The following is an 18,388-nucleotide window of genomic DNA, read 5'->3' as shown; positions in this document are numbered from 1 at the left end:
ACGAGGCTGCAAAAGCTGGGAGATGGTGGGGACTGAGGGTCCTTCATCAAGTTGCCATAGGAGTTGCTTTGGGGCTAAAAAAGCAGATTAATTTATTCTCTCAAACTGCAAAAAATAGATTCTCTCTCTCTCTTTTTTTTTTTTTTTTTTACTAAAGAAGCCTTTCTCCTGTTTCTTGCACCCAGGAGCCTAGCACACAGCTCTTGACTTCAACTTTGTAGCTTGGCCACGCTTTTTGTCTGCGCTAAGCCTCTTTCAGCAGTCAATAGAAAAGCTACCCAAAAAGCCAGCAGGCTTTGGGTCCATCCCTCCGCCCCACTCTGAGCTGGCCCTACGTACAGAAGTGAAAAGCTGTTGGGGTCACACGGTGACAGGCAGCGGTGCAAATGTTTGGAGAAGACAGGTAGGCGTTATCAGCTGGGAACTAGGCAAGGGCAGAGCAGGCAGTTTTGGGGCTGCAAGGGAAGAGGGGAAGGAAAGAGCCCAGTTCTTGTATTAACTGATAACATTGAGCGCATTAATCAGCGAGTGAAGCTCATCCCTTACGCTTTCCAGGGAGTGAGAGATGGTCTGAGGGCTGTCCAGGAGCTCGATGCTGTGGGTGTAGGGCTCATATTTAACCGAGAAGGGCCGCTTGATGTGTGCCGCATAGCTCCTGCAAGGAAAGGGTGTAGAGGGCTTGGTACAAGAGATGGGGCCTGAGCCTCCCTCGTACCCATCACCATTTACCCAGATCACAACAGATCAATACGTCCTTTAGGCAGAGTCTCTAAGCTGGCACAAAAGTTCTGGTTTCACACCTTTCCAGCTCTGCAGGGCCATGGCAGTAGTTGAGGCCCCTCCTGTTCAACAAGAAACACCATGAGTCTGGCTGCAGGTTTCTGTGGGCTGAACACGTGAGCTTGCACCAAACCGGAGGGTACGCTGAACTGGTCACTTCTGTGCCAGGCAACCTCTGCTTCAATACCTTTTTTTTTTTTTCCCCTCCAAAAATGCCAAGGAGATTTAGAAGCTAATTACAGGGAAAGCCCATGGTACTATAGTATTATATTCTCAAATCCTTTCTGACATTCATTTATTGACTAATCTCTGCTTGGGGAGGGAGGAATTAGCTGCGAGCCGTCTTAAGGGTAGATTTGACAGACAGCGGCTCAGGCCTGGCCAAGAGGATAGGAATAGCATCACCATGAGCTGGAACGAAGCTGCAGTACTGTACCCAAAGCCAGCTGGAGCCTAGACCTCAGCGAGGAGCTGACCTTACCTGATGCCTCCCAAGAACAAGACCTTGTTGCTACCTTTCTGATGGAGAAGTGCATGGTCAAGTGACAATGAACAGAGGGTAAGGCTTCCCCAAAGCTGCTTTTGTTCACCTCCAACAGTAAGATTTGTACGCTTGGCAAGGCAGGGTTCTTTGTTTTCTTTAGCGGCGGTGTAAGTGTGGAGCTGGGACTCTACGTTTCGGTATTCAAGGCTACAATCTCATGCTGGGACAGCGAGGGGACAAACAGCACTAGCGACAGACCTGCTCCTCGCCTCCGCCGAGGCTGCACCCTTTCGCTCCTGAATCGCTTGGCTTAGGGTACCCTCTTGTGGCTGCCGCGGGGCTGCCGCTGCATCCAGCGGGAAGCGCATCCCGTTCCCGGCCGATGCTGCCCTGGCTGGTACCGCCGGCGGCGGGGCAGCCCAGCCCCGAGCCGCCAGGGTCCGGGGGAACCACCAGACACAGCCAAACAGGGGGGTTACCTGCCTGCCGGGACACAAACCCGAGCGCGACCGGGGAGAGGGGGCGGGGGGTGGGGGGCTGGCTGCACACTCACATGAGCAGCCTCCTAAAGGATGCGGCTTGTCTCAGCTCTGCCCGGTCAGGCCCCCTCACCTCGCTTATTAACACCATCAGCCACAGGGGTGGCTCCCAGCACAGCTGCTAAGGGTTGGAAACCTGCCCTCCAGCACAGGGGTGTTCACTTGACACCTTATTGAGGCAAACAAGTACAACATGGGTGTCTGAGAAGGGCACTGAGTGGGCGTGTTCACCCTGGAAAACTGGTAGGAAGTTTTCTTTCTGGGAGAGAAGCTGTTTTTGAGGGATAACGCTGACAATCAGGTCTGTGGTGGCAGCTGCTAGTAATGCAAAAAATATAGATGTTTTAGTGTTTTCTCCTCATTGAGTAACATCTGTGCAGTCTCTGAGCTCTTTAAAGAGCATCATTTATAGCGCTCATTGCTGTCAGAATTCTCTAGCCTAATCTTGGCTGTCTATGTGGTGTATTTTTCCTTTTTAAATGCAAGGAAATGAGTCATTAGGCAACAGTAGGGTTTTTTAAAGCAGCCTAGTGTGTGAGAGGATGGGCTCCCCAGGTTCTTGCTTTTGAGCAGTTGGACTCCAGGTTGTATGAACAGGGCAAGTGAGAGTAATAAAAGCAGAAGATGAAATATAGCAGTACATGCTACGTTATGTACCGAATATACCCCACTTGCAATAACTGCAAAGTCATGTATGTTGTGTAATACTTTGCCTCATTCTGTCCCTTTCCTAATCCAAGATGAAATAGTACAGGCAAAGTTTTCCTGTCAGTAAAATGTTAAAGGACTGAGCTTTCCTCTTGTGGGCAACTCTGAGCATGACCAAGAAAATACTCTTCTGAAAATAGTCCATGGGTAGAGATACCCCTCTCCATCCTGTATGCAGTCCCATGGGGCGGGGAAACCCAGTTGCATCAGTGGGATGCTGTCTGGGGTCTGCTAATTCACGTTAACCAGTCTAGGAGGCAAAAGTTCCTTTTTTTCCATGGATAAATCTATCCACGTCAAGCAAATCTTTTTTGTTTGTGTACAAGCTACTAACAATGTCTCAGGGTTCCTTTGCTGGTTGAATGATAAATGGGTAAGCTGCCCAGCAGCTCTCAGAAAGACAAACATCTTTCTGCATCCTAAATGCAGAGACTGGCACCGTTTTGAGCAGCTCTTCACCTCTCTCCTAAAACTTTCACCCACAGAGCAAACCTTTACGTGATGAAGAAGCTTGTGTTTCAGGACATGAGCTGGTGAGATGCTGCCGTGAAGGACAACCAGTACCTGACCTGTACCAGTTGGCCCTTTTGCAACAAGGAAGCAGAGGGGGTGCTGGTAGGTGGCTTGGTTCTCCAATTTCTGGACCGCCAGCCCTCTGCTATGTTGCTTGGCTTCCCCTAGGAACTAGTGGGAGACAGTCTGTAACTCCTTCCTGGGAGAACTGGGCAGACAGGCTAGATTCGTCCCTGCTCTCACTCCCGGAGTCTTGCTCCAAGAGTGCCTCCCACCCCAACCCACTCCTCCACACCCACACCACTGAGTTCAGCATATTCTGGGGGGCTCCTAGGCAAATCCAAGGGACCAAATTTGGGCCCTGTAAGAACTGGAGAATCACTTCACTATGAAAGACCTGACAACAGTTTCCAGAATACTTCTGAGACCTTGAACTGAAAGCAGCCACGGTGTCAAGCTCTGTTTCAATATATTATAGCTTCATTTCCTTCTGTTAGGATCTCTCTCACTGCCCAGTCCTACCTCAGTTTACTTTTGGCATCACTGAAGCTCTCGGACACAAAATATACGGGCTGGTAGTTCTGGTCCTGGTAGGGCTGAACAGCAGCAGCATCAGGGTCAAAGTCCCGGACCTCTGGTTCATCTGACAAGGAGTGCTATGGACACGGCAGAAAAATGCCAGCATGAAATTCAGGGATTCAAAGAGCACATATGTGATAGACAGAGGTGAGAATGAATCGGGTAAGGTCATTGGAGCTGTGCAGAGGAAGAAGGGGTTTTGCTGTGTAGGGTCCAGAGCAGAGAGGCAAGTTGTGCTGAGACTTACTATGAGCTCCCCGTAGGAAGACAGGAGCCCGGCTCCGTAGGCTTTGACTATCCCGTTCTGTCTGCAGAGCCCAAACTCCACTGTAAACCAGTAAAGCTGTGAAAGGAGAAAGAAAAATGCATAGAAACACAGCTCTTCATCTTTGTCTCACTGTCACTTCTGAGCCCTTGTGTTGTGGCTGGGGTCTGAGGTTGTTTAAATGAAGGGGCATCTGGCACTTTGTCCCCTCTCCTCACCCTGCACCCATTTGCCAGAGCAAACTGTGAAACTAAGCTGCTGCCACGCCGTGACAGATGGGAACAGTGTCCCTGGGCTGGTGCCCTGCGTGCCAAGCTGCAGTGTGGTGCTGCCCTTCGGTGCCCTTGGAGCAGGACAGGTCACCTTGTCGAGGGAGAGCCAAAGCAAGCAGATGTCATTTAATCCTATCCCAAAGACTCCCAGCAGTGCTGCTGTTAGAAATACGATGCTCGATGATATTCTGGTGCCCAAGAAAACTGGGTTAACGTGCAAGCGAGCTCTGCTCTTCAACTGATCTCTGCTCTGCGTGATCATTGTAAAAGGGCAGGGCTGGGGCAGCTCGGGCAGGGGCTCTGGGGCTGCAGATCTGCGGTGGTCAGGCTGGACCAGTCTCCCTGCTACTGCAGAAGGGCTGCTGGAGGGCTCAGGGCCCCCATCCAGCAAAGAGGAAAACTTACTGTAGCAAGTTTCTCAATTTCTTCATCAGTTGCTCCCAGAGATGCCAGCCCAATGTCCTGGGAAGAGAAGAGGGGTGAGCGTCAGGACAGGTCGGGTCCGAGGCCCGCCGTGCGGGTCGCTCTGCTTTGTTGCCTTGAGACAACAGGTTCTGTTGCCCTGCATTGCCATGCACCTGCTGGGGCTGCACCGTGCTCACGCTAAAAATGCTTTGCTGCAGAGCCTGACGTTTTGACTCTGTTTTAGGGTTTTTGTTCCATCACTAGGGCTCCTGAACATTGTGTTTAATACAAATAAATCCTAGAACAAGAAGGGTTTAGGTGGTGACACTGGGGTCGGTTTGGGTTCCCACCTCATGCCCTGCCCTCTCAGGGGCAAGTGCACAGAGAATCCCCTTACCTGAGAGAACTGGGCAAACGTCTTGTCAGCCAGCATCGGGACATGCCCCAGCAGCTCGTGACAGCAATCCCTGCCGAGGCCCAGGGGAAAAGGAGGAAAACACAGTCAGCAGCAGACAGAGTTTGTCCATTAGAGAGAAAAATTAATTGCTGGCCAGGTAGGATGCACGGGCAAGGGAGGCCATGGGGACTGGGTGATACTCACGGCTCAGGGGAGTGCATGGGTGAGGAAGCGTGGCGAATGTACTGCGTGCACTGGAAGACGCGGAAGGCCAGGCTGGCGAGGAAGTCCCGTGCCGACAGCAAGCCAGCCACCGGCCGGAGCTGGAAGCCAGTCCTCTCTGAAACAGCACAGACCGTCTCCGCAGGGGTGCATGGCCCACAGGCTGTGCCATCATCCCACGTTCCCGGCACAGACAGCAAAAGCATCAGTGCTGGAAACTAAAGGGCTTCTGCTGTGCCAAGTCGAATCTTTTTGCTCTTTTTGCTATTAGGGAGCAACACCTGCTCTTTTTGCTATTAGGGAGCAACATCTGCTCTTTAGGTGCTGCAGTGGGATCATTGACGGGCTTGACCTTCCATTGCACTGTATTTAGCTGCAGTCCCCCCTGCCTGGGCTCTACCCCTGTCTTTTCTGGGCAGTGCACAAGCCTCCACCAGCTCTCCCCCCAAATCTCAGCTCACACCTTCCTCCTCTGGGTTTGCATTTCCCAGCTGCAGCTGCCACCACAGTGGTGGAGCCCCGGCACGTGCTGGACCTGGATCCCCCAGACTCACACCCACCTTTCAGGAAGCGGGAGACCTCCTCCAGCTGAGGGATGTTGTTCTCATTGTAGCCACAGAATTTCTCCAGTAGATTGAAAGCTTCAAGGTACTCCTTGCAGGCATGGGTGGGGTACAGGCTCTTCAGGGTGCTGTACACCTCTTTCCTTCAGGACAAGAGGTGGCAGACATTCAGTGGCTTGATGTGCCTAGTCCTGTCCTGTCCTCTGGTTACACGCTTTTAAGGACTTGCTCCTCTAGGTTTTTTGCCCTTTTGCCTTTCTCCACCGCTAAGTCTGTGTCTATGTGTGCACTGACAGGGGTGTGTAAACATACAGACACATATTCAAATGACCCTGCAAAGTGGGCGGTTGTATCTCCACAGACCTATTTCCAACCTTGAAGGTCAGAAGACTGTGTAAAATATATTAACTGGAATTAAAATATTCCCTGTAGGTTAGCTCCTGAAGTTGCACTATGGAGACAGTCAATATAACCAGGAGATGCCTTGTCAGGAGCCTGTGTACTCAGCTCCTATGAGCTGGTCTTGTTTCCAGAAACACTCCTCAGTGGCACTCCTGGAAATAACCAGGTCCAAAGGAAGCATTTTCCTAAGTGAGGCTAGTGAGGTACCATGCGGATATTCACCACGGGCCTCATACATCTTTCTGCAGCTATGATAACTGCCCTTTTTTTTTGGAGGCTGCTATAAAGCAGGTCCCCTGAGGGAAGCTGAACTCTGGATCATCTGCCTCAATCTCTGGAGAGGCTCCTCTGGAGGAAAATCCTGGGGGCTGAAGCATGAAAGTGCTCTCAGTGCCACCACAAGAGAGCAGGAGACAGAGCAGCACTGTTTCGGAGGTAGCTTGCTCTCCCAAGTGCAGTCCCTACCATAAAACATCATGCAATGAGTTACTCGTTTTTATAACAAGCCGTTAAGTAGGGTGCTTGCACTCCTGATACACTTTTCAATAGGTCACCCTCTAACTGTTCACGTTTTGACTCCCAGCTTCTAGTGGTGAAGCCAGTAAAGGTCACAGACGAAATCAGCGCTCACCAGGTAGCTGTCTCCTCTGCCGTGTACTCCACGTGAGGTATCGGGTCCCCACTGCAAGGCAAACACACTGTTACTGACAGCAGCAGAGCACAAGCCAGGCTCCTCTCCTCTTTGAGAAGGAAGCACTTTGGAGAAGCTCTGCAGGGTGTTGATCAATCCTTAAATCAAACACGGGGGTGGCAGGAAAGACAAAGCCTTAGTACTTGGCCATGTGTACAGGTGCCGCAAATAGACGCAGAGGAAAGCATTAGTCTAGCCAGAGCTTATAAATGAACAACGGATGAGCAAAAGCTTAGCAGGCATATTTTCCAGGGGAGGGGGGGAAATGGTTTTCACTGGAAAAAAAGGAAACTTTGTGTGAAAATAAATTAATTTCATGTGCCTGCACTTCAGGGGGCTGATGATTCCAAGAATGAATCAGTGGCCGGGAAATAAAAGCAGCTAATAAGGAAAACTAAACACATTTGAATTGCAGAAAAATACGTTAACAGTAAGATTAAGGACTGCAGGAAAATAAAACCTTAACATTGATTTAAGTAGGAACTAAGGAAGACTGACACTTTTGCCTTTTCTCCATCATAGTTAGCAATTGTATTTCCTAAATCCTTCTGTTCTGTATTTGAACAAATGAGATATTCAGAATTTACAGAAAAAAAACATAGTTCCTTTTCCATTAACAGCCTGAAGGGATGCTACACAGTGGCTCATAAATGCTACCCTGCAGGTGAGGTATGAGAGAAGACATCTTAAATGGGTGCATCATCTCGGGACAACATTTGTTCCTGTGTCCCTTGGGACTCTCTTGTTGGCACGGTGACTTTCTGTGCATTTAGTATTAGTATAGGATAAAAACATCAATGTCAATATTCTGGGCTTCAAATCAGCAAAGAACATGAAGCCTAACAGGACAGAAAGCCATGCCAGGATCACACTGGTTGCAGGGATAGCTCAAGAAGGTGACCCATGTAATTTCCATAGTCTGCTTTCAGCACACCTCACTACAGAAATCTACATTTAAAGTCCTCAGAGATGGAGATGCTATGGTAGAAGGCAGTGTTACTGAATAGGGTCTATGGAGTATTTTACAAACCCAGCTGAATATTAGAGCTCTGTTTGATGTTGGAGTGAAGAGGCTGAGTGCTATCACTGCATATATCAGAACAGGAGTATTAAGTAGGACTACAAGAGACAGTCTTAAATCTATATAAGACAATGATGAGACCATTACTGGAATCTACTTAATTTATCAGACAGAGTTAGGAGGTGAACCATTTAGTCTATAAATACCTTCATAGCAAAAAATAATAATCTGATAGCAGAATTCAATCTGGCAGATGAAAGACATGTATGATCCATTGGGTGAAAGCTAAAGCTATCAAAACTCAGTTTAGAAATAAACCCCACATTTTTTCACAGCCAGGATAATGAACCATTGGAACAAGTTTTCTGGGCACATGGTAGCTTTTTCAGTCATTGAAACATCCATGTCAAAACTAGATGTCATTCTAAAAGAGATGTCACGTTTCAAAATGAAGTTTGATGTCTGGTGGAATTATACGTGGCTTTTGTTATGCAGGAGGTCTAATCTGGCTTTATCAGTGTATGAATTAATGGTCACAGACATTTTTTAATTGAAAAGAGACTGGAATGCATAGAGAGGAGGGACACAAAAAGAAATGTCAAGGCTGAATGAGGAGACAAAACATAAAAAAAGAGATCTCATACAGGTAGCACAATGACTTCCCAACAAGTTGCATTAACATGTCATTATCCCTGCATGGATGTTATGAAAGAGACTTACTGCTTATAGTGAAAAGCAATTTCTGCTATTGATTTCCTTCTCTGGCGGTATACTTGGTCAGAGTAGCCCTGTGATGACAAATAGGAACAGAGACAGGATTTTTAATCGGTTACCAAAATTTCTTACCCAACAGAATTCATCACTGGCTGGAGAAACCTCTGTCATGGTGCTGCTTGCACTACAGTCCCCTGAGCAGCTGCACTAACAGGTGTTTTCCAGCTCCCTGCTTCCGAGGGAAGGCTCAGGACTCCGGTGTGAGGATGTGCCCCCTCAGACTAACTCACCGGGTGATCCAGATCCAAGTCAGGGTCAAACTTGGTGACCAAATGGTGGCACTTGTCCAATTCACAGATCCTTCTGGGAAACCAGTGAACTGTGGGGAGAGAGAAAGAGAAAAAACAGCTGTGGAAGTGAAGACAGAGCATCCCCTGCTGAGAAGGGGTTGTGAGGCTGAATAAGATACATCTGACCTGGGGTACCAAATGCACACACACACCAAACAGGACAGGACACAGCTGTGCCCTCCAGGCAGTAGTCCCACACTCTCAGTGCTTTTGTACCATGATCTGCATGTCATGACTTCCCTGCCCATCCCTCAGCAGAGTATTTTGTGACAGAAGTAAACAAGAAGCTGAAAATCAGGTTTTACTTGAAGATTCTAGACTTCACATTAAAAACAAATCCAGAGAGCCATCTGGTTGCAGAGCAACCACTGCAGATCTCTAAGGTTATTTTACAATAAGAATCACTCTGTTTTCAGAACAGGGTGGCAGAGGGAACGTGTTGTAGTTCAGTGCTGGATCTGTATAGAGTTCTTGACACATAGGTAGGAAGCTGCTTTGCATCTATAATATAACACACTGGAGTGGGAATGGAGAGCTCTGTAGGAGAGGTGTGAGAAAAGCATGAAAGTCCATCTCCCATTTCTATTTTTTTTTTTCAATCTGGCACCAGAAGGATGGTCTCTGGAGTCTGTTGAGAAATGGACAAGGAGGGAAGTGGCTTTCAGGACCCGGGTGTCCCAGCAGCATCCTTTTCCGCTTTGCTCAAATTCAGCTGTTCCCCTTTCCTGGGAATAACAATCTCCCCCCTGTTTCTACAACTCAGCCTCTCTGCCATAGCGAAACAGTTTATAAATTCCTTACATTTGTCTTCCTTAGTGGTCCTCACATCTTCTGCGACCCTCTTGATGGAACTAATGAAGGTATTGAGGTCAGAGCTGTGGACTTCACAACGCACGAAGTACTCCAGTTCAGCGGTCCCTTCACGGGGCTTCCGGCTAAGCCTGGTCTCCAGGTGGTGAATTTTGGCTTCAAATGTCTTTTGGGACACGGAAAAGGAGAACAAAAACATGAAGCAACGCTTGAAACACCTCCTGGTACTTCCCAAAGACGTCCATATGGATACATTTGGGAAAGATTCCGTCTGGTCTTTCTCCCCCCCCCCCCCGCCCCGGGACACACACACTCACCCCTGTCAGGAACTACCCGCAGACTCCACAGGGACAAAGAAGATCGTTTCAGGCGGGGAAACCCTTGTGGCAAAACGCCGCCCCCTCGGACCCCCCTCTCCTTTCACCCCCCCTCCCCCCGAGGCTCCCCGCGGGGCTGCGGGGGAGGGGCGGGGGGGCGGGGCTGCCGGCGCGCGGCGCTGGCCGTGGTGCTGAACCGGCCCCGCTGCGGCGGCCTTGGCGCGGCGCTCCGGGCCGGAGCCGGCACCGTGCGGGCCCACCGCCAGCAGCGACCCCGCTGGGGCTCGTCATCAGAACCGACACCCCACCACACACACACACCCAAACGGAGCCTGCAGCCTTCCCAGGGCCCTGCTAGATTTGTGGGTATTTTCTTTAGCCCGGTGAAAACTGGCAGTAACGAGCCCGAGTCCCTGGGCAATGACCCAACCTTTGCAAAGTTTCTTCAAGACCTTTGGTAGAGGAAGGGACATGATTTCTTTTGTTAATCAGAGGCAGAAAGATGAGAAGGAACAGATGTGATGCCACAAGTAAATTAAATTTAGGACCATATGTTTTAATGTACCTACCACCTTCACTATTACATTGTCCCCTCAACAATCAATACCTTTGCATTAATCTGACAGCCGTGATTGCATTACCTATGCTTTGGCTGCATGTAACACATACAGAAGGGTGAAATCAGATTCCCTGAAGCCTGGTTCATGATGAGGCAAATGTCATTATGCCCGTCTGCTTTCATATCTTGTTGTACCTGCATTGCCAGAGGGATCTGGGAAATGAATCTTCCTCTGTTGTGGCTTGACATGCCTGTCTTTTTATTATATTTAAATCTCTATCTGTGCCACGCTCAAAGATCTTTATAACTAGGAAAGCTCTTGATGCAGCAAGTAAATTGCTCCAGGAAGAAACAGACAACATTTGAACATAAGCTGCACCTGTTTCTTGCTTGGTGTTTTAAAAATTGTTTACATTATAGACTTTAGATGCAGCATAACATAAAATCTACCAAGTACAAGAGCCTACCCTTCTATATTCCATACCTGCTAAGCAGTGTGTTGTATTTGAAATGTTACACTGATGGATCTTTTCATGCCTTATCTGGCACTGTGTGCTTCTAGGAAGGAGATGCCAATCGTGGCAACACCAAGGCTTTTGTCTGATGAGCTTGTCTTAAGAGATCCTTTCAGTCTTGAGACAAGAACAGACACATATGTTGCCCAGAAAACAGCTTTTCTTGCAACAGTCCTCTTAAAGGAGATGAAAGATGTTTTGTGATTGCTGAAGATCTTAAACACTTTTCATAAGATTATCAGAGACAGTACTGCATGGGCTGTTAGGTAGTGGGTTTGCTGTATAGTGTTGCTGTTGATCTGGTTTTACCCCAGAAGTGGTTGTACTTCATGGGGAAGAAGATGCTATATAATTGTTATGTGTACTAATATGTGAGCTAGCAGCATGCCCTTGTGATGAGAAAGGCCAACCATGGACTGAATTGTAGTAGCAAGACTGTAGACAACAGGTCAAAGGAAGTGATCTCTATCTGGGATGAGGAGACCATATCTGGAGTACCATATCCCATAGAAAAAAAATACATTGATGTGCTGTATCAGGTATAGTGGAAGGCTGCCAAGATATTCAGGGGACTGGAGCACAATGCTGTATGAATAAAGACTGAGGGAACTGGATTTGTTCCACCTTAAGAAGTGAAGGAGCAGAGGAGATCAGTTCACTGTCTACTAGTACTTGGTGGGAGGATATAAAGAAGACAGAGCTAGACTCATCTGAAAAGTAGACAGTGGGAGGACAAGAGGCATCAAGCATAAGCTGGAAGCAAGGACATTGAAAAGAAAAATAAAAGCGAAAAATCTTTTTACCATGAGGGCAGTCGAACATTGCTCAAGGGGTCCAAGGAGACTGTGGATCTCTACCTTGGTGATATTCAAAATGTGTCAAGCACAGCCCTGAGCAACCTGCTGTGACTGGACCTGCTCTGAGCAGGCGGTTGGACTAGAGACCTCCAGAGGCCCCTTAAAACCCACATGACTGATTAACAGGAACAAATTGTCCTCTCCTTTCACTGCTGAAGTCAATGAAATTAAACCACTATAGATAAAACATATCTCAGAACCTCAGTTTGCAAAACACTTTTTTAATCATTCTGGATGAAAATGTACTATATAAATGCAAATTGTCATGTTTTGATTACTGTTTAAACAGGCAGCATTTATCTCAGTTTTTCCATTCATGGCACTGAGATCCTAGATAATGCAACATTATATTGCTGGCTAGGGGGAGAAAGCTCAATTAGTTACCAGTTTTCCTTGGTATTAAATCCATATACAGGGCATGTCTCGAGGGGAACAAACAGAACCTTTAATATGTGGATTAAATTCATGCCTGAAGCAGGGAGGTAATTTTGAAATCAATATTCCAGTTTTACACCCAGGGTGAAGTTGTTTCTGTAACTCTTTGACCAAAAGACCAATGTGGCAAGGCCATTCAGAGTCTGCCAAAGCCTTGACCCACAAGTAAGGCAGGTTTGACCTGTAGCCATTCAGGGTGCACAGAGAACACGGCATCGGAGCCCTGCGCATGAAGTTGAAGTGGAGGGGACTGTCAAAGCACGCTACAAACCAGAAGGGTGTGGATTGTAGGTGTGAAACTGTGTGGTTGGATCCAGTAACAAAGCAAAGCTAAGCCCAGAGCTTAACAGCACTACCAGACAGAGGTACAGCTCATTTCTAGTGATGGAAAGTGAGGGCACGCTGGGGCATGAGCAAAGCATGACTGTGGGTACATCAGATAATTAGCTGATAACTTGCAGTAGGCAGACCTGGTCTGAGTTTTCTTCAGTAGACTCAAGTGATATTTCTCACAGAACAGTCATGAAACCTGTAGTGTGTTCCTTGATTCCCATACAACAGGTTAAGTACTCACCTCAAATACCTTAAGTGCACGGGACAGTGGTGATGTCTTCGCTCCCTTGAGCATGAAGAAGAGGTTTAACATGGCTCTTCCATCCTTCTCCTCAAACACGATGGTCTCTGTAGACTCTGCCGCATCAGTGGCTGCAGCCGCAGCCTCTCTTTCCTTCCTGGCATCTTCAATAAGGCTTTGACGTCTACCAATGAACCGCGGAGACTGAAGGCAGAACAGAAATAAATATCACTAGTGATAGAGCTGTAGGAGAGATCAGAGGCATCCCTGATAGCTGGATGAGGTTTGACTAATGTGTGTCAGCACAGGAAGAAGGCAAAAGGTTGGACTGACTTGCCTGGCTTTGTAGAGGAAGATCTAGTGATGAGAGCTGAGGTTTTAGAACTGAACTTTTGGCAATGTGGAGCTTTAGGAAAAGTCTGTGTAAAATATCCTTGTAGCGTGCCTGGAGGAGAGTGGGCTTGCCCTCTCACCTTCCCTAGCAACAGTTTTCAACATCCTTCAAAAAATAAAAATCAGAAACAATCTTATGCAGTTTTCAGTGTCTGATGAACTCAAGTGGAGAGACATTATAAAAAGTGAAGTTATGTGAGAAAAGATTCACTATGAGGGACAGCTGAAACCCACAGCTGCCGTCTGGCCAGAAAATGTGAACTGTTTGCAGGTGCATTAACAAGAGCAGCTTAGCTAAACTGCTCCCAGAATCCAACACAAGGCTTCTTTCTGACATTAAGTGGATGTTTGCCCATTGAAGTGTAATTGGAACCACAACCACATAACCCAGAAAATAAATTCCTCCCACTGATCTATAGATTTGTTTTGTCCCAACAAGCTCCTGCAGATTTCTACTTGGAATTGCACCTAAAATGCTGCAACTCAGTGCTGGGGGTCATGTTAGGTCACTCATTTATATTTATAGTGAGCTACAAACTATTTCGCTCACTGCTGTTTCTTGTGTCAGACAAATAGCTCATATACTAACTTGTTTGCTCTTGGTCTTTTTACAACCAGTTTTCCATTTAGAGGCAGCTCAGGTGATTCCAATTTTCTGTGCTTAATACTCAAAATAGATGACAAACCCTCAGAACCGGTTAAAAGAAACCCTGGGACAAGATGGAAGAAGGAACAGCACATAAAGCCATCCAACACCTGCATATAGAGCAGGACTGGTTGCTGGTTTCTCTCTGATTACATTGAAAATATCTCAAAAAGAGATAGATGCTAACCAAGCAGTGCCTGCTCTACCTTGTGAAAGTTTGGGAAGTGTTTCTTTTTTAAAAAAGCAACCTGCTCAATTACTAAGCCCATTTTCTCCCCTGCTTTTCAAAGCCCGACCGTCAGTTACTAATGTTCCTTGTGAAGATCCTCTTGGGATGCTTTAGCTGTGTAAAGCTGACATTTTAAACACAGCCTGAAAAATGCAGCACTTCCAGGCACCAGCCCACATGCTTCTACCCAGTCCTTTTTTAATAAAGATACCCCTCTGAAATGATATTTGCTGATCCTCAACGCCTTCATTCCTTGTGGCATAGAAAAACACCTTCTAACAAATCAGCACGTATTGCTGCTCATCTGAATCGATGGTGTTCACGCCCAGGGAGAGAAGACATCTAACAAGTATCCTCAGCCATAACTTTTGAAGTCTTGTGAGCGTGTGCTCAGCTTAAATGTGTGTTTTGTATCGCCACCGTCTTTGAAGCTAAGTCGGTGTTTACTTGAAGGTGCCTGCAGTGAGCAGGGCAGACAGCCCTGTGCTGGCTGCTGTAACGGCGCTCTGCGGTGGCCCCCAGCCAGGCAGCGCTTTAGCTAAGGGTGGTTTGTCACCCTGCGCCCCAATGCGCAGAGCTGCAGCAGGATTTTACTTCAGGGTTGGAGCCCGGGGGAGGAGGGAAATTAGACCCTCATGTTTAGGCTGTAAATAAGGTTAAAACCCATCTGGGAGGAGTTTAAATAACGAGAAGATCTGTGTGACTGGAAAGCTGCGCTGGGAGAGGCAGTGTCGACCAGTCAGTCCCATGTGTTGGGACCGGGTGGCCCCTGGCAGCAGGAGTGGGGGGGGTTGGTCCCTGTCGAGGGGTCCTGGAAGCTGCTTAGCTCCATGCTGGCATGTTTTGGGTGGGTAAATTTAAAAATAATTTAAAAAGGAAAAAAAGAAAAAGGCTGAATTTTGCTTGGGAGAGGAGGCTGGCAGGGGTCTGGCTGCTGCCTCCTTTGCTGGGTAGGGGCTGCCTGGCTGCGTGCTCCCCTTCTCATCCTCCTCTCCTCTGCCCTTCACATTTATGCTTATTGGGGTATTACCTACTTTTGTTGGAAATTAGGGATGTGGCATACAAACTAACCACGCTGACCTCTCACGATAAATACCTTCCTTTCTTTGGAAGGTGCCGTTACATGGTATTTCCAAACTGCCTTGCAGACTAGCTCCCTGAGTGCCTAGCTAGCTACAGTGAAAGCTTTAATTTGATTTTGCAAGCATTTATTTGACTAACTGGGGTCTGAGTCTGATACGGCCATTCACCTCTTATGAAGGGTTAGTTTGCACCTCTTACGAAGGGTTAGTACATCTTTCCGTCTTTGAATTTTGCAACTCAGAGCGCCCAGCCTGAGCAGTGTCATTAAAAATACTGTGTTTGGAGTTAAAGTCCTTTGGCTTTTTTTCCCTGGCTCATTACTTGCAGCAAGCAGGAAGGATTGTAAAGACTGTTTCCTTCACTGCAGTGTGGGGACAATAACATCCCACCCCTGCTTCCCTGGGTGCTTCTTCCTGCTGGTTTGCTTCCAGCTTCTGTCTCCTGCCTGGCTCTGCTTGTGTGCTCTGTGACCAAATCCTGCTCCAGCCACAGTCCCAGGGCACCTTGTAAAAACCATTAGCAGCAGAAAAAACTAAATACATAACAAAAGATTTTTTTTGCCGTAGGAGTTTGATGTTTGGCTGGCCCAGCCAATATGTAAAATACCTGCCAGTGTAGATGAGTTCTGGGATTGCAAAGGTCTTTTTTCTTTCCCCCTAGTTTGCACAGCTGCAACTTCCCTTGCAGCAGGGTGCTGGTCCCTGGCAAGGGAACACTTCAAACCTGCTGGAGCTGGCGTGGTGGTGGGCAGGGGCTGGGTGGCTGATCGGCCATGGTCATGCCAGGGAGGGCCAGGGGCACGTGATGTCTCATACAAATGCAGAGTCATGCCTCTTACCCGGTAGAAGCCAGCAAACTAAGTGACAGGGATGTGGAGATCTCCTGTACTAAGTGAGAGAAAAGATTTTCAGGCAGCCCACTTTCAAAGGGATCCTCACAGGACTAAGTTGTAATTGTTTCTTTATTTTTCTGAGAATTTCCATTCAAAGAAGGGATGCAAAGGCGCCCGTCTGCTTCCGACTGGAGGAGCCACTCACCCAAGCAGGCTGCTGCGCTCCTGACAGCACACCTGGTGAGCCCGAATTCCTCTGGCCCCTTTGTTCCGTGGCCCCATTCCCATCCAACGGAAGCAGCACCCCAGAGTGTTTAATAACCAAACACTCTCCCCTTCTCCAGACAGCAATGAGTATCTCAAATATGATGAGCAGCCTGGAAAATACCAGGTTTTCAAGAACCACTTAAGTGTTCATTATTTTGCCAAAATGAAAATGGTTGTGTGAGAGGGAAGCCTTCCCTGATTTCCATTCATTAGAGAAAGCAAGCTTACCTCCTTGTTTTCTAAGTGTTTCCCTTCCTTTCCAGCACACTCCACTCTTCAAAACACCTCTTGCTGTCGATGTAGTGGCTGATTTTATCGAGTCAGAGCATCACACAGGGTTAAGAGGTGAACGGGTGAAAAAGGCAATGGGCAAAGGGGAGGGAAATGGGGAGCTCTGCAGCTGACCTGCTGGAGTCACCCTGCAGTTGTCTGCCAAACACATCTGCTCCCTAACCCAGCCTGTGTTTCCTCCTGCTGAGCACCCCGAGGGGGTCCTCTCCCGGTGTACCCGCTGCCACCGGCTGTTCTGGCTCCTCCAGGGTCACCCACAGCCTGGCCACATCTCTGACCTACAGGACTGTCCTGTGCTGGGAGTCTCTGGGCTCCTCTTGCCTGCCCTGGCATTTGGGTTAGGAGGTGAAGTGTCCCTGTCCCTACAGCTAGTCCAAGGGGTTGGCCAGACTTGGCTTTCCAAAGGCACTTGACAGCTCAGCAGGACGTTTTCCTCTCCTTTCGCCGACACCTACAAATCCGGTGTGTGCAGAAGCAATCCCTGGGCTGAACCCAGGGCTGAGACCACATCAGGGAGGGCTGGGAACAGAATTGGGGAAGGATGTGCTGGGAGAGAGCGAAACTGCAGACACAGCAGCAGCGAACAAACTGATTAAATTGCCTGTGCCTCGTGTGTTGTCTGAAATAACAGCCACACTTTTTCATTATGCTAGAACAGGTGAAATCTCTGCAGTTTATTGCTTTGAAACCAAGGGAGCATTAAGATCTTCGAATTGGCTTTCATGCTGGGAATTCCTTGTTCTTCCTGCCTGAGATCTCTGGGTTATTTACCTTGCTTTTGGTTGGGGCGGTTGCATTAGTTGGAGTGTTCATCCCCCTAAATGTTTGAATTTCACATGTACCAGTACGTAAAGAGAACTGTCCGGGTATTGCCCTTTGCCAGCCGGGAGCCCCCGGGTGCCCATGTGGGGGAACTCCCACAGAGGCAGTGTTGGTCCATCTATCCCTGCCTGCTTCTGCCTATAGCTATGGAAGAGGCTGTGGTTTTCAGAGGGGGAGGGAAAGAAGTGGGGTAGGGTTGTCTTACCATGATGGCCTCGGCTTGCTTGGAGTCCAGCTCCGACACCGCCCTGCGGAAGCCTTTGGCTGCAGAGGTGGAGATGTTCGGGGTTGGCATCTTTGCTCTTCCACAAGCTCTGCTCTCCGCTTTCCAGCTCCTTGCCAGCTTTTTATAGGGCAGGGCTGACGTCAAAGACTCTTTCAAATCTTCCTCTCCCCCCCGCCACCTCCCCATCACCACCTCCCTCCTTTCTCCCCCTCAGGCTGAGAGGAGGAGGGGATGTGAATGACAGAAACGTTTCTGTCCCATTAAATCTAATCGCTACAAAGATTGCAGACGCCCTGCCTTCGCAGACCAGACGCTTCCCCCACCTGTTTGCCTGTGCCCAAAAGATTGCTACTCTTGTTTTTTTCTCCCCTTTCTTCTTGATGAAGTTTATTCTCATGCCGTGTTTCAGTCCAACGCATTTGCTTTCCCAGCTTGGTAGTTACATGAAAGGATTTTGATCTATGAGAGGATGAAATAAAAGGAAGAGATTCACCCCTCTCTGGCCCGTTTTTCCCCTTGTTCGCCTTGTCATCAAGGCAGTAAAGTAATAGGAAAATAACACTGATTCCCCCAAGGCAGCCGCGCGACTGGATGCTGTTCTCACGTGTGCACCTCCCAATGCTCCTG

At 48.2% G+C, this 18,388-nt stretch overlaps 1 protein-coding gene across 1 annotated transcript; it reads right to left on the bottom strand.

The window, feature by feature from the left end:
• Positions 1 to 195: 195 nt before the first annotated feature.
• On the bottom strand, positions 196 to 17,833 carry TH (tyrosine hydroxylase). The gene is made up of 13 exons (XM_040608825.1): positions 17,741 to 17,833; positions 12,973 to 13,176; positions 9,707 to 9,881; positions 8,846 to 8,934; positions 8,562 to 8,629; positions 6,761 to 6,811; positions 5,725 to 5,870; positions 5,147 to 5,282; positions 4,943 to 5,012; positions 4,546 to 4,602; positions 3,851 to 3,946; positions 3,547 to 3,680; positions 196 to 655 (listed from the first exon to the last, which is right to left on the bottom strand). The coding sequence occupies exons 1-13, from the start codon at positions 17,828 to 17,830 to the stop codon at positions 496 to 498; spliced, it is 1,476 nt and encodes a 491-aa protein (XP_040464759.1). The 5' UTR covers positions 17,831 to 17,833; the 3' UTR covers positions 196 to 495.
• Positions 17,834 to 18,388: the final 555 nt, after the last annotated feature.

The sequence above is a fragment of the Falco naumanni genome, chromosome 10 (assembly GCF_017639655.2).
Source record: "Falco naumanni isolate bFalNau1 chromosome 10, bFalNau1.pat, whole genome shotgun sequence".
Lineage (NCBI taxonomy): Eukaryota > Metazoa > Chordata > Aves > Falconiformes > Falconidae > Falco > Falco naumanni.
This window is presented reverse-complemented; position numbering and strand designations above follow the sequence as displayed.